This window comes from Hypanus sabinus, chromosome 4, assembly GCF_030144855.1.
Source record: "Hypanus sabinus isolate sHypSab1 chromosome 4, sHypSab1.hap1, whole genome shotgun sequence".
Lineage (NCBI taxonomy): Eukaryota > Metazoa > Chordata > Chondrichthyes > Myliobatiformes > Dasyatidae > Hypanus > Hypanus sabinus.
The window spans coordinates 37,952,619-37,969,436 of record NC_082709.1 but is presented as its reverse complement, the minus strand read 5'-3'; the positions used below and the strand labels follow the sequence as shown (position 1 = coordinate 37,969,436).

Genomic DNA, 16,818 nt, shown 5'->3' with positions numbered 1-16,818 from the left:
GCACTTTGCATGCTGCATGCATTTGTTGATGCTGCATTGGAAGCCGAGAGATTAAACCTCAAACTTAAATCTGCAACAGTGTATATTAAGTTACCAGCCACTTCTGTGCTTGCTGCGAAGGATACATTGTAGAAAGAGTTTTAGAAATGATGCGCTGTCAATTACTCCAAAAGACTGGAAGTAGAGTAAGTACTGAAAGGCTTCTATTAACAGTAAAATGGATCCACGTCCATGCTGTATGTCTGTCCCGGACAGTGGGAGGAGCAGTGACACAATCGCCTTTTTTCAGGGGTCTGTGGGAGGAGCCAGAGGGCCGTGTCCAGGCATGCCCAGACAGATAACCCAGTTACCACCTATATACATGGTTTACCACAAGAAACTTAGGGAATCAAAGGTTATGGAGTTAATGCAGGAATGTGGTGCTGAGGTAAAAAATTTAGTCATTATCGTATTAAATGAGGGAATATTCACAAGAGACTGAATGGACAATTTTGCTTTTATTTCTTAATTGCTATACAATGCTATTGGACAACTCCACATTCTTTAGCATTATAGGCAAGTTTCTGTAGAATTTAACCCCGATTTACTGAGCTACACCCCGAAGCCTGCTCAGCAGTCACATTCACTTGGGTCTTCAACAAATCTGCCAACATGATGGGCAAAATGGCCTCCTCCTCCGTCATTATGATTTTGTAATTCTAAATTGAGTTTGGGAAAGCTGCAAGATATGTTTATGGAGGCAGCAGCAAAGTTGAGTTTCTACCAACAAACCTCAAGCTCACTGCCAGAGGTTTGCTGGTGAGTGTACAGTTGCCAAAGTGAAAACTGAGCTTATGTAGTGCTGGTGCAGGAGTGAGTATGATGGAGGATTGGAAAATGCTTTCGCTGATCTTCAGCACGAGCAAGGCATTGCTCAACATCTTGCTTCATTGGATCCAGGTCTTAAGGACTTCACTCTTAACATTGATCACCAGTATGACTTTACTTTGTCTGCCTCTGAGTATGGATTGCATCACGGAGACCATATTGATTGGGATATCACCACTCATGTACTGGGGCCCCTGCTGAGGAGAAAGTCACAGTCAAAGCTGTCTCCAATGGAATGAGAGGAAAATTTAAACTTGAACTTGATGTGCTGTCTACACTACATCACACAGGAAAGGATTAATTGTAATCCCAAACCCATTTTTATATTATTTAATTCTTATTCCGATTCAGATTCGAGGACTGTCTGTTCTGGGTTTGGTGGACTCTGTGCGTGCGTGGGTAGATAGGTGGTATAGAGGAATGGGGCTTGTTTTGCTGTTGTTATTTAGTTGCTTGTTGTGTTTGGTGTTGTTCTGCCGAGTGTTGTGGGCAGGTTATGTTGGCGCTAGAACGTTTTGCAACGCCTACCGGCTGCCGCCAGCACATTGCTCTTCTCGCCAATGACACATTTCACTGGATGATCTAATGCACATGCGACAAATAACCGAATCTGAATTATGCAATGCAACATCGTTTTATTTTGACAATGGGCTTCTGGTCTTATCTCAAAATGTATTGCTTTTGTTGTATAATGATTTATGGATCCATGATAGAATGCTTGTACCAAGGACGGACAATACAACAATCAGTTGCTGTCATAGCACTTGAAGGAATATCTCAACCTCATTACATTTATGTTGTATTGAAAATGGCAGGAGCTGGAGGTTATGTATTAGGGTAAATAGTTTGTATATCTGTGGATGCAAGGCTAATTATGAAACAGCCTTTCAATTTAAGGCAGGTGTTAACTTTTCCAAGCAATTAAGTAAAAGTAAGATCCAGTGAAAATAGTAAAGAGTTCAAGAGCGAAATAAATAAATTGTTAAAAATAAAGAAGAAATGGAGACTTTAAGATAACAGAGGACTGGTGATTTTGAAGGAGTCAGACATGTTGGATGCCTTATTTTTCTGGTTTTTAAAGTTCATTCATTTGTTTAACAGAATAGCCACCTCAATTTACATCAATAACGTAACATGCAGTCTCACAGGAATATTTTTTTGTGACATTCTGGACAGTGACTTACATTTTTCTTTTCCAGGGTTCTCGTGGTGAGACTGGAACCACTGGCCCTGTTGGATTTGCTGGACCTCCGGTAGGTTATCTGTGTCCAAAATGTTTCTCTGTAAGGAATTTGTTCCTTATCAATCAAATGTTTCACAGAGGTATAGAAGTACAATGGCTGTGTTACCAGACTAGAATTAAAGATAACTTGATTAATTATCCATGACGTACCATTTCAAATTGCAGTTAAGGAAACTGTATTCAATTAATTAAATAAATCCATATATAATAAGTCAGATATCACGAATGGGGTTCATGATGCTATAAAATGTCATTAATAAAGATTATCTTTTATTGATATCCTTTAGGGAAGAAAGTCTGCCCTTGCCTGGTCTGGCCTAAATGACCCTCCGGATGCACAGTGATGAGATTGTCTGTGATCTGCCCATTGATACGGTCTAGGCAGACACTGCTCAAAGGCAATTGGCAATAGGCAATTAGTCAGTGGCGTCCACTTAACATGAGCACATATTTTTTAAAAGTCTGGTAGAAACCCCTGCTGTTATTGTGGACAGTGGTAATAGGATGAGCTCATTAATTTGTACCTCTACTTATCGGGAGGAACTTTGCGTATCCTGATTGTGGTTTTATCAAGAAAGCATTGCTGACTTTTGGTGTAATGACTAAGATGTCTAGCCCACCAGTGGGGTGGACCTGATCATTTTGCCTGTTACTCAGACTGTACACAAATACCAAGTGACAATCTTTGAACTCAAGTGGGAGAAAATCACATGATGAATCATACTGGAGAAACAGTGGAAGGCCAAGTACACGAAGCATTGCCCAAATCTAACTGCTTTAAGCATTAAGTTGTAGCATAAGTGAAATTCTCTTCAGAACAACAAAGATGTAATCTGTGAAAATAACTTTCATACCTAAATTCATGTTTTAGCTCCCCACTAAACTGCTCAATTTCATTCTGACCAGGGAAGTGACGGACAACCTGGAGTTAAAGGTGAAACTGGTGAGCCTGGTCAGAAGGGTGACGCTGGCTCTCCAGGACCACAGGGACTTGCAGGATCCCCGGGTCCACCAGTAAGTACATCAACAGAAGAGATTAAAAATATTAAAAATGTATAATTACGGGCAAGCCATTCAGCTTAAATCTCTTAAATCATTTTCTAGGGCCCTATTGGAATTTCTGGACTTAAAGGTGGACGTGGCACTCAGGGAGCACCTGTAGGTTTCATTTTTAAACATGTTTTTTTTGTTTCTGTTGTTGTTTGCTTTGAATATTTCTATTTATTACTTCTGTCCATAGAAAAATGTATTAGTGTGCTATATCAGGAAACAGTTTATAATATTATGAAGCCTTTTATCCACATGTGAAAGATAGCTTCACTTTACAATAATGTGCTTGCAGATTTCTATTGTTTTAGAACCCTACACTATGGCTTACCTTTGTAAATTTTAGTACAACCGCTTATGTGGTCATCAGCATAATGATGTAGAGAGGGATATTGGAATCCAAGTCCATAGCTCCCTGAAAGTGGAAACACAGATAGATAGAGTGGTAATGAAGGTGTATGACACGCCTGCCTTTGCTAGTCACATGGAGCATAAGAGTCAGGAAATCATGATGCAGTTGTATAGAACTTTGGTTAGACCATGTTTCGAATATTACCTACAATTCTGGTTACTTCATTACTGTAAAGAGGTGGAGGCTTTAGAAAGTTTTTTGAAGGGGTTTACCAGTATGCTGCTTTGATTCGAGGGTGTGAACTTTAAGGATGAACAAACTTGGATTATTTTCTATGCAGCTTCAAGATGAGAAATGTTTATAAAATGCTAAATGATAAAATTATAAAATGTTTATAAAAGCATAGATAAGGAGATAGGCAATATCTCTTTCATTGGGTAAAGCCATTCAATTATAGAAGGAATGGCTTTAAGATGAGATGGGGTAAATTTAGAGGGGATGCGCGGGCAAGCTTTTTTCCACAAAGAGCTGTAGGTGCCATGTTGAGAATTGCAGATATATTAAAAAGCTTTACAGAATCCGGATTGTGTGTTAACCATGTTTTCTCTATAATAGGGTCCCACTGGCTTTCCTGGGCCTGCAGGGAGAGTTGGACCACCAGGACCAACTGTGAGTAGTAGTCTTCAAGGAATTCAAAATTCCTAATTGGTCTGAGGGCTCTGCCCAACGTCCTTAAAAACATTTTACATTTTCATTTAAGATGCCTTCTGTATTAGCTTAATAATGATTTGCCTTGATTCCATATCAAAATAGCAACAGGCTTTTTTTCCTCCAAGAGTTGATTGAAGCCAGTTGGCTTGAATTGTCTTGAGATAATATGGTCATGTTTTTCCACTAGAGGCCACCTTCCCCAGAATCATGTGGTCATGAGAATTAAAAGTCTATAGACAGATCTGGTTAATAGAATGTTAAGTATATTGGTGTTGGTGTTGGCACGTGTCCTAGTGGACAAGGCATCGGATTAGTGACCTGAAGGTCACTGGTTCGAGCCTCAGATGAGGCAGCGTGTTTGTGTCCTTGAGCAAGGCACTTAACAACACATTGCTCTGCGACGACACTGGTGCCAAGAGTCCCAGTGCCCTTCCCTTGGACAACATCGGTGGCGTGGAGAGGGGAAGGTTTGCAGCTTGGGCAACTGCTGGTCTCTCATACAACCCCGCCCAGGCCTGTGCCCTGGAAAAACCTTCCAAGACGCAAATCCATGGTCTCATGAGACTAACGGATGCCTATATAAGTATATTGCACTGTAAAATGGTACTTAAGCATGGTGAAAAATAAGTATTATTATCAATCCTGGCTTTTTGTGAAAGCCACTTGTTTACTTTCTACCCAGTGATAGGAAAAAATGAGGAATAAGAAAATATGAGCAAGAATTAGGTTCAATCTGTGCCAAGATAATGAGATCATGAATTCACCATCCTTATTTCTTTTTAAGGGTGACCCAGGTCCTGCTGGTCCCTTAGGGGCTACTGGAAAGGAAGGACCTCCAGGTCTGCGAGGTGACACTGGTTCACCTGGAAAGGTTGGTGATCCTGGCCCCTCAGGGATACCCGGTAGTCCTGGTGATAAAGGTGAACCCGGAGATGATGGTCCAACTGTAAGTGCAATTAGAATTTTGAAAATTGTATCTCAGCGTGAAGTTGGAAAAACATGTTCAGTGAAATTGAATCTAGCTGTAATATTATCACTACAATTAAAAAATTAAGTTTCTATGCTGATACAGTTCTAGGCTCATGGATCTCAATGACTGATCCATGTAACAATAGAAACAAAAGTAGCAAGCCGTAGCAACAAAAGTGTTGAAACTATTCCATCATCGGTAGAGTGATGAGATGAGTACCACGAACAGGTCATGATGATGAGTAAAAGACACTGGAGTGGAAAAGATCGTCGACAGGTCATGCTATTGGATTTTATTTGCCTAGTGAGTGTCGGGGTCTGGAACCTATTTCTGAAGAGGAGGTGGAGGCAGAAATCTTCATTAATTTAAGGTTACCTGGCTGATCACTTGAGCAATCATAATCTACAAACTGCTGACCAGCAAGGGTTAGTTTATAAGTAGAAAAGAGGTTTGCTCCATTAATGACATACTTTTCAGGCTCAGTTATTTTTAAAGCACAGGTGGTGTAAAACAGTTGTGTCTATGCAGATTAATCAACATGTCAGACAGCCACACATACCTGGAGAAAAAATTATATCTAATATTGTATTGATAAAAGTTAAGAACTTGAACTATAAACACATATATGAACTAATATTTGGAGTGATTTAATAATTTGTACAGTATATAGAACAAATTTGATATTGGTCACAGTTATTCAGGTTTAAAATCTGACATCTATTTCTGTATTAGAAAAAACTCAAAAGGAAGCTATTAGCAGATCTGGATAGTCAAACATTACTATTGATCCATTGATACCAAAACTGCCTGTGGAAGCCAATTTCTTGCCTATTTTCCTGGTGTAAAACAAATAGCAAATGGACAATGTTGCAGTGGTGATGGCAGGGAAAAGTTTGCTGCTTTTAAATCAGAATCAGGCTTATTATCACTTGCATATGTCATGCAATTTGTTGTTTTTTAGCAACAGAAAAGTGCAAGGCACAAAAATTACCATAAGTTACAAAAATAAACAAATCGAGCAAAGGAGGAATAATAAGGTAGTGTTCCTGAATTCGTAGGTTGTTCAGAAATCTGGTGGGGGAGGGGAAGATGCTGTTCCTAAAACAGTAAGTCTGGGTCTTTAGACTCCTGTAGTTGCTCCCTGACAATGACATCACAAAGAGGGCATCTCCTGGGTGTTGACAATGTTTAGTGATGGATGATGGATGCCACCTTCTTGAGGCATCGCCTCTTGAATATCTTCGTTGATGTGAAGAGTTGGCCCCATAGTCAAGCTGGTGGAGTCTACAACAATCAGCAGCCTCTTGCAGTCCTGCACATTGGAGGCTCTGTACCAGGCGGCCATTCATCCAGTCAGAATGTTCTCTGGCATACATCTGTAGAAGTTTGGAAGAGTCTTTGATGCATGAAAAATGCTAATATCTCAGTAATGTCTCAATTCAGGGCATAAATCTACTCCAGTGATGGTGTATATGTAGTCAAATGAACTTCTGCATACGAGGAGGCTCAGTGCATAATGAGCAGTGATTTGGATGAAACAGTGTGAACAGTTGAGGAAATTTGCATGGAATATATTAACTATTTCCTCCTGAAAAAGTCTAGCTGAGCCCCATTAAGATACAGATAACTCTTAGCTAGTCGTTGATCATAGAGCAATACAGCACAGATACAGGCACTTGGGCCCATCAAACCTATACTGACCAAGGTGGCCACCAAGCTAGTCCCAATTTCTTGCATTTGTCCCTTTTCTTTTCCTGCTTGTACCTATCCAAGTGCTTCTTAAATGATACAATTATATTCAACCACTTCCTCTGGCAGCTACTTCCATATAATCACTACCCTCTTATACGAACAGTTGTGCCTCACGTCTCTTTTAAATCTTTCCCCTCTTATTCTGTACTCATACCTATAACCCCTTGTTTTGGTCTCCATTACGCTGGGGAAAATACTGTTACTATCAACCGCATCTGTGCCTCTCATAGTTTTAAGTATTTCCATAATGTTGCCTCTCATTCTCTTGCATTCCATGGAATAAAGACCTTGTCTGGCCATCCTCTCCCTATAACGTTGGCACTCTAGTCCTGACAACATCCTTCTAAACCTCTCCTGCATTCTCTCCCATTTAATCACATCTTTCCTATAATAGAGTGACCAACACTATACACAGTACTCCAGGTGTGGCCTCATCAACTTCTTGTACAACTGTAACATAATGTCCAGTCACCTCTGCTCAGTGCCCTGACTAATGAAGACCAGCAGGCTAAACACCTTTTCACTACCCGTCTACTTGTGACACCATTTTCAATGCATAATGCACATGCACATCTGTGTCTCTCTGTTCCATTATATTCATAGTGTCGGTTCTATGCTTGTTTGACTTTCCAAAACGCATCATCTCACACATCTCTATAGAAATCCCTTTGCTACTCCTCAGCCCATTTCCTGAACTGATCATGATCCTCTTGTAATCTCCAATAACCTTCTTCACTATCAAAAATACTTCCTAATATTGTGTCATTGAAAGCTCACTGATTGTCTTTCAGATTTACATTCAAGTTATATATATAACTTACAAATAACAATATTCTCAACAGCGACCCCTGTGATACACCACTAATTACTGGTTTCCATTCTGAGAAAGAACCTTAAGCCACCATCCTCAGCTTCCTACCACTGGGCCCATTTTGAAACAACTTAACTAGCTCTCCCTGGGTTCCCTGGGACCCAGTGTTCAAGACCAACCTACCATGTGGGACTTATTGAAGGCCTCGCTGAATTCCAAGCAGACAGAATCCATCACCTTACTCTCATGTTCGTTTTTGGTTACCTTTTCAAAGAAATTCTGAAAGGTTCACGAAGCATGACGTTACACAGACAAAACCATGCTGATCCCTCCTAATCTGTCTATCCAAGTGCTCTCCCTCAGAATTCTGTCCAGTAACTTCCTCACTGCTGATGTTAGGGTGACCGGCCTGTAGTTCCCTGGCTTGTCCTTGCTACCCTTCTTAAACAACACTGGCCACATTCCAGTTTTGGGGAACTTCACCAGTGGCTAATGATGAAGCAAATGGCTCTTCAAGGGCCTCTACAATTTCTTCTTTAGCCTTCCACAAAGGTGAAGAGTGTATATGGTCAGGCCCCAGGGATTTATCCACCTTAGTGCGCCATAAGGCTGCAAATAGTTCCACACTGGTGATATGAACAGCTTCTAAGACATCACCTTAAGTTTCCCTTATCTCATGAGAAACCATGATTTTCTTCTCAGTAAACACTCGCAACAGCTATTTTAGTTTGTGTTCCACCTGGTGCTGCAGCCCTCTTTTCCCAATTGCTATCTTGATGATGTGTCTTCTTGTGACTTTCAGGGGCCGGATGGACCTCCAGGTCCACAAGGTACAACAGGACAAAGAGGTCTTGCAGGCATGCCAGGCCATCGTGGGGAGAGAGGCATGCCTGGTCTACCGGGCCAAGCTGTGAGTATTGTATTATTAATTGCTTCATTCCCATAGAGCTTCATTTTGCCTAAGCATAAACAAAAGCTGTAAGTAATTTAATAATTATGAAAGCAGCTCTGTACCATGAAAACTGTAATCATTTATTTGACTTCAATCCTTGTTAATTGAATTACATTTCATTAAAAGGCATCTTTCTCATCAGGCTAGGCAGCATCTATGAAAAAGAGTAAGTGTCGATGTTTTGGGCACAGGGTGTTGATTGTTTATTCTTTTTCACAGATGCAACATGGTGCACTGATTTCCTCCAGCATTTTGTGTGTGTTGCTTTGGGTTTCCAGTATCTGCAGATTTTTTAATGTTTCAAATTATACGTGTTGTTTTGTTCCAAACCGTTAATTATAGAACAATAGAAAACCTGCACCACAATACAAGCCCTTCAGCCCATAAACCTGTGCCAAACATGTCCTTACCTCAGAATTTACCTAGGATTATCCATAGCCTTCTATTTTTTTAAGCTCCATGTACATATCCAGCAATCTCTTAAAAGGCCCTATCATATCCGCCTCCACCACCATCACTGGCAGCCCATTCCATGCATACACCACTCTCTGCGTAAAAATTTACCCCTGACATTTCCTCTGCACCTACTTCCAGGCATCTTAAAACTGTGCACTCTCGTGCTAGCCATTTCAGCCCTGGGAAAAAGCCTTTGACTATCCACATGATCAATGCCTCTCATCATCTTGTACACCTCTATTAGGTCACCTCTCAACCTCTGTCGCTCCAAGGAGAAAAGGCCGAGTTCACTCAACCTAGTCTCATAAGGCATGCTCGCCGATCCAGGCAACATCCTTTAAAATCTCACACCATTTCAATGGTTTCGACATTCTTTCTGTAGTAAGGCGACCAGAACTGAGCACAGTACTCCAAGTGGAGTCTGACCAGGGTCCTATATAGCTGCAACATTACCTCTTGGCTCCTAAACTGAATCCCATGATTGATGAAGGCCGATGCAGTGTATACTTTTTTAACCACAGAGTCAACCTGCGCAGCAGCTTTAAGTGTCCTATGGATTCAGACCCCAAGATCCCTCCAATCCTCCACACTGCCAAGAGTCTTACCATTAATACTATATTCTGCCATCATATTTGACCTGCCAATGTGAACCATCTCACACTTATCTGGGTTGAACTCCATCTGCCACTTCTCAGCCCAGTTTTGCATCCTAACAATGTCCTGCTGTAACCTCTGACAGCCCTCCACACTATCCACAACACCTCCAACCTTTGTGTCATCAGAAAATTTACTAACCCATCCCTCCACTTCCTCATCTAGATCATTTATAAAAATCACAAAGAGTAGGGGGTCCCGGAACAGATCCCTGAGGTACACCACTGGTCACCAACTTCCATGCAGAACATGACCCATCTTCAACCACTCTTTGCCTTCTGTGGGCAAGCCAGTTCTGGATCCACAAAGCATTGTCCCCTTGGATCCCATGTCTCCTTACTTTCTCAATAAGCCTTGCATAGGGTACCTTGACAAATGCCTTGCTGAAATCCATATATGCTGCATCTACTGCCCTACCTTCATCAATCATCTCATCTTCAAAAAATTCAGTCAGGCTTGTAAGGCACGACTTGCCTTTCACAAAACCATGCTGACTATTCTTAACAGTCCTAATTCCTAATTATGAAAATTTTTAATGAAAAACAATCAAAATAGCAGGAAATCTTGACTTAATCTATTTTTTCTTCTTAATTGGACAAATTTGGAAGTTGATTTGTGTAATGTTCTCCAAGAATGATTGGCTTTCTAGACTTTTTTCAGTTAGTCTGGTGCATTTAATTTAGATGCCATAGATCTGATTGAAGTCAATTAGTTATTGTAGCTGCTGGTTGTTTTTACAGCTTTCACCTTTTTTTTTGCTGAATTTAACCCAACAAGTCAAGTTTTTAAATGAGAGTTGCACATGGAGCAGCTTATTGCCATTGTGACCTATTGAGTGTATGTTGTTTCAACTGGCAGATCCATCTACCTGTTTCTTTTAGTTACAAAAAGTGGGGCATTAGTCAGATTCAACTGTATCCAAGCTGACAAATCAGTGCTTCACTAATCAATGTTGTAAAATAATCTATAGATCCATTGTTTTGGCCTTGGGCCATAATTAGAGTATTGTGTGTCGCTCCTAATGGCTTCACACCACGGAAGGTTGTGATTGTATTGAAGAGGGTGCAGAGGAGACTTATTGGGATGCTACGTCAATTAGAACACTATCAGTTACAACTAGAGATTGAATATGCTGTCTTTGATTTCTCTGGATTGACACTTGACAGAAACATTCAGAATTATCTGGGATTTAATAAAAACTGAAAATGCTGGAAATACTGAGCAGGTCAGGCTGCATCTGAGGGAAGGCATCTAGAGCTAACATGTTGAGTCCAAGACCTTTTATCAGAACAAGGAAGGAGACAAAAGAAGCTTGTTGAGCTTCAAGGAAAGTGGGAGTGGGGATGTTTCTGTTTGGTGAAAACCAGGATAACTATGAGGTTATTGGGTCAATGAGTGAATGGGAGAAGTTAAAGAGTGGACCATTGATAGAAGAATGTGGGAGGTATGAGATGCAAAGGAGAAAGTCAGTCTGGGGATGTCCTCCACTCCAACAGAGGGGTGGGAAACAAATAAGCTGAGCTAATATCACAGATAGTGACTATTAGAGAAATCAGGTTACCAATTACCATTTTATGAAAGAGACGAGATTGGGTAGATAGTCAAGAATCATTTTCCTCATGATGGGATATCTGAAACTAGAGTAAACTGGTTTAATGTGAGAGCCAGAAGGTTTAGAGGGGATCTGGTGGGTTATTTTCACTCAGAAACTGATAAGAATCTGGGATATGCTACCCAAGATGTTGGTTCAGGCTGGTAATCTCACAGCATTTGGGAAAAGCCCTGGAAAGCATTTGAATCACAAGTTGGAGAAGGTATGGACCAAATGGGGGAAGGTTGTATACAAGTTTAATAGTGTGTATGGATATGATGGGCTAAAGGGCCTATTTCTGTGTTTGTACAACTATACGACTACATTATTATGCATTCAGCGAATTAAATTGATCACATATGGGATTTGGAAATTTGTTGCATTGTATTAATGGCTTATTTATACACAGGAACTGAAATTAATGCTGAAGTATAGTCTGAATTTATCAGTTTTATTTTTCTCCTCTTATAAAGATTAATCATTATTTTATTTATTATTTTTATATGGATATGAACATTTTATTTTGCAGAAAATGATTAAAGCACAGTAAATTTGTCAAATCAATGACTTTTTTAATGTTTCCATCTCTAGTGGGATGCCACCCCAAGTACATCTTCCACCCACCCTCCTCACACTTCCTGCTTCCCACAGGGATTGTTCCCTATGTAACTCCTTTGTCCATTTGTCCCTCCCCACTGATCTCCCGCCTGGCACCTATCCTTGCAAACGGAACAAGTGCTCCACCTGACCCTACACCACCTCCCTCACCACCATTCAGGGCCCCAAACAGTCCTTCCAGGTGAGGCGACACTTCACCTGTGAGTCTGTTGGGGTCATATATTGTATCTGGTGCTCCTGGTGTGGCCTCTTGTGAGACCGAACGGAGATTAGGAGGCCGTTTCGCCGAGCACCTATGCTCTGTCCACCGGAAAAAGCGGGACCTCTCAGTGGCCCCCCATTTTAATACCACTTCTCATTCCCATTCCGACACGACAGTCTATTTTCCGACAGCCTCTTCTACGGTTGCAATGAGACCACACTCAGGTTGGAGGAACAATACCTTTTATTCCATCATTCAACCTGATGGCATGAACATCAATTTCTCAAACTTCCAGTAATGCCCCTGCACCCCCATTCACCATTTCCCATTCCCATTTCCCTTTTTCACCTTATCTCCTTACCTCCCTCTGGTGCTCCTCCCCCTTTTTTTTCTGTGGCCTTCTGTCACTCCTATCAGATTCCCCTCTCCAGCCCTGTTTCTCTTCATCTGTCAACTTCCCAGCTCTTTATTTAACCACTGCCCCCCCTTCCAGTTTCACCTGTCACCTTGTGCTTCTCCCTTTCCCCCACTTTCTTACTCGGACTCCTCATCTTTTTTTCCCAGTCCTGATGAAGGGCCTTGAACCCAAAATGTTGACTCTTCACGGTTTTCTATAGATGCTGCCTGGCCTGCTGAGTTCTTCCAGCCTTTTGTGTGTATTAATTGGATTTCTAGCATCTGCAAATATCCCCTCATTTGTGATTTTTTTTTGTTTACAAGTTAACTGCCAACAGTTTTTAAAATTGAGTGATTTCTCTTGCATTGCTCTTTAATTCAGCCAGTGAGTTGTTCCGTACATACTTGTGTTCATCCACTCCGTTTATTAGGGCTGCTCAAACACCAAACAAGTATTGAATTGAATTGACTTTATTTCTTACCTCCTTCATATACATGAGGAGTAAACATCTTTACATTATGTCTCCGTCTATAGGTGCAATGTGCAATTTATAGTAATTTATAACAAATAGTTGGTACAACAGGACAGTCAATATAACATAGAAATACAATTGTATCGGCATGAATTAATCTGTCTGATGGTCTGGTGGAAGAAGCTGTCCTGGAGCCTGTTGGTCCTGGCTTTTACACTGTGATACAGTTTCCCGGGTAGTAGCAGCTGGAACAGATTGGGGTTGGGGTGACTCGAGTCCCCAATGATCCTTCAGGTCCTTTTTACACACCTGTCTTTGTAAATGTCCTGAATCATGGGAAGTTTCACAACCACAGATGTGCTAGCCTGTCCGCACCACTCTCTGCAGAGACCTGTGATTGAGGGAAGTACAGTTCCCATACCAGGCAGTGATGCAGCCAGTCAGGATGCTCTCAATTGTGCCCCTATAAAATGATCTTAGAATTTGGGGGCCCTATACCAAATTTCTTCAGCTGTCTGAGGTGAAATAGGTGTTGTTATGTTTTTTCACCACACTGCCAATATGTACAGACCACGTGAGACCCTCGGTGATGTTTATGCCAAGGAACTTAAAGCTGTTAACCCTCTCAACCCCAGATTCACTGATGTCAATAGGGGTTCGTCTGTCTCTATTGCTCCTGTAGTCCACAACCAACTCCTTTGTTTTTGCGACATTGAGCGAGTGGTTGTTTTCTTGATACCACTGTGTCAAGGTGATGATTTCTTCTCTGTAGGCTGCCTCATTATTATTTGCTATTAAGCCAACATGCCATCAGTGTTGGCACGTGGCCAAGTGGTTAAGGCATTAGTCTAGTGATCTGAAGGTTGCTCGTTCAAGCCTCAGCTTAGGCAGCGTATTATGTCCTTGAGCAAGGCACTCAACCACACATTGCTCTGCGATGACACTGGTGCCAAGCTGTATCGGCCCTTAACCTTCCCTTGGACATCGGTGGCGTGGAGAGAGGAGACTTGCAACATGAGCAACTGCCGGTCTCCTATACAACTCTGCCCAGGCCTGCGCCCTGGAAACTTTCCAAGGCACAAACCCATGGTCTCTTGAGACTAACGGATGCCTAAAAAGAAGGCCAATCAGTGTAGTGTTGTCAGCAAATTTAATTAGCAGTTTGGAGCTGTGGGTGGTGGCACAGTCTTGGGTATACAGAGAGTAAAGGAGGGGGCTTAGGTGCTGAGGATCAGAGGGGCAAAGGTGAGGGAGCCCACTCTTACCACCTGCCGGCGATCTGACAAAATGAGCACAATCCAGCTACATGAGCCAGGGTGAAGGCCGAGGTCTCTGAGCTTCTTGTCGAGCCCGGAGGAAATTATAGTGTTGAATGCTGAACTGTAGTCCAAGAAGAGCATTCTCACATAAGCATCCTTCTTCTCCAGATGTGCAAGAATTGTGTGTAGAGCTCTGGCTTTTGCATTATCTGTCTATCTGTTGTGCCGGTAGGTGAGCTGTAGGGGGTCCAGTGTGGGTGGCAGCAAGCTGCAGACGTAGTTCTTGACCAGCCTCTCAAAGCATTTGCTTATTATTGAGGTGAGTGCAACAGGACACATGTAACTACAGAAGGAGGGAATAAAGAATGTGGAAAACAGGAAATGATCAACATCACTCGGAAGTGCGCCCTTCTTGTAACTGATAATTAGTTAAAGACCTTTAATAACATTTCTTGAAGAGATGATTCTGAAGTACTGAAAATTCAGTCTTTTTCATTTAGTTTTGGAATATTTGGCCAAATTATAGTTCATACTGTTAATGAAGACAAGGTTAGACACCTCCTCTGCCGTTTGTTTTCAGGGTCAGCCTGGGAAACAAGGATTAACAGGCCCAACTGGTGAAAGGGGACCTCCAGGCCCAACTGGTGCACAAGGTACCCGTGGACCTCCCGGTGAAGCTGGTCAGGACGTAAGTAAAAAAAAAATCATGTTGTTTGACTCTTAACATCTGGAATTTTATTTACATAAATATAACAAATAAACTCTTTTCAGGCTTCCAGCTGGGCTCAAGTACTGACGTTAACTGACGTTTCGATGATAAACTCTGCCATCTTCATGATGACGATGACAGAGTTTGTCACCGAAACATCGGTTAAAATCAATACTTGTACTCGGCTGGAAGCCTGAGAAGAGCTTATTTGTCATTTATACTGGGAAAGCGTAAGATCCCGTATCATAGACTTAACAGTTCTATTTTTTTAAAAAAGATTATGAATGAAACGTATTGTTAAAAAGTCCAAAATTGCTCTGCAGTCAATTAATATTTAGGGAGTACTGTAATGCATGGCATGTGACCGCACAGCAAGTTCTTATGGGTCAAAGTGCACATGCTTTTTGAAGGAGGGATTAATATCAGTCTAGCCACTGGTGATCGGAGGCCTTTTTCTCAGAATCCTTTATGTAGAGTTAAAATGAACAGACATTTCAGCAGGGCAGCGCACCCTCAGTGCTATCATAGGAACATCAACATAGATAATGTCTCTGCGAGGGAACTTGAATCCACACCTCTCTGACAAACGGCTGTGGAAATGTTTGCCCTGAATCAGGCTGAATTCTTATCACTTACTCTACTGCATGCTGGATGTGTGAGCTGCGGGTTAAAGGTTCTTCTTTGTTCCTAGGGCCTTCCTGGAATTGATGGCACCCCTGGACGTGATGGTCGTGCAGGAGAGATGGTAAAGCAAAGCAAATCAATAAATGAGCAATGAATGCCGGCAGTGAGCTTCTGTTGCTGTGCTGCTCACATGAATGGCCACAGAGCTAGCTCTCAAGCTGCCTGTTCTCATAGTTCTCTGCTAACCAGCCTTGCTTTTTTTCTGTACAGGGAGATCGTGGTGATCCAGGGCCTGCAGGTGTTCCTGGGGTACAAGGTAATCCTGGAGCCCCAGGCCCTGTTGGTGCAACTGGAGAGCCAGGTCCCAGAGGAGAGACGGTAAGTTAAACTTATGCAATATAGTTTCCCATTTACCAGTAACTAGCAGGATGATCAACAACACACATTGTTTCAGCATTAATGACCAAGGGGGAAAAGTACGATTCAGGCACTAATATTCTAGAGTCCTAGAATATGCAGTACATCTGGTCTGTGCCGAACTATTAATCTGCCTAGTTCCATCAACCTCCTCCTGGACAATAGCCCTTCATACCAATCCCATTCATGCATTTATCCAAATTTCTCTTAAATGTTGAAATCAAATTCAAATCAAAATCTACCACTTCCACTGGCAGCTCGTTCCACTCTCTCACCACCCTCTGAGTGATGAAATCCCCCTTATATTCCCCCTAAACTTTTCACCTTTTACTCTTAACCCTTGACCTCTAGTTCTATTCTCACCAAACCTCAGTGGAAAAAGCCTGCTTGCAACTTATCCTGGCTATACCCCTCATAATTTTGTATACCTCTGTCAAATCTCCCCTCATTCCCCCTGATCTAGGAAGTAAAGTCCTAACCTAGTCAGCCCTTCCCTATACCTTAATTCCTGGCAACATCTTTGTAAATTTTCTCTCTACTCTTTCAACCTTTTTGACATCTTTCCTGTAAGTAGGTGACCCACAAATGCACACAATACACCAAATTGAGTCTTATACAACTTCAACATAATATCCCAACTCCTGTATTTAATATTTTGATTTATGGCCAATGTGTCAAAAGCTCTCTTCACAACCCTATCTCCTTGTGATGCTA

General features: G+C 41.7%; 1 protein-coding gene across 1 annotated transcript in view; it reads left to right on the top strand.

Annotated features, from left to right (window-relative positions):
- The window catches only part of LOC132392663 (collagen alpha-2(V) chain-like), a 255,184-nt gene that overhangs the window by 214,730 nt on the left and 23,636 nt on the right, over window positions 1-16,818 (top strand). Inside the window, exons 38-46 of the mRNA XM_059966857.1 lie at window positions 2,067-2,120; window positions 3,017-3,124; window positions 3,215-3,268; window positions 4,125-4,178; window positions 5,005-5,166; window positions 8,556-8,663; window positions 14,935-15,042; window positions 15,755-15,808; window positions 15,958-16,065. Of these exons, the coding sequence (XP_059822840.1) occupies window positions 2,067-2,120; window positions 3,017-3,124; window positions 3,215-3,268; window positions 4,125-4,178; window positions 5,005-5,166; window positions 8,556-8,663; window positions 14,935-15,042; window positions 15,755-15,808; window positions 15,958-16,065 (810 nt within the window). The remainder of the gene's footprint in view (window positions 1-2,066; window positions 2,121-3,016; window positions 3,125-3,214; window positions 3,269-4,124; window positions 4,179-5,004; window positions 5,167-8,555; window positions 8,664-14,934; window positions 15,043-15,754; window positions 15,809-15,957; window positions 16,066-16,818) is intronic.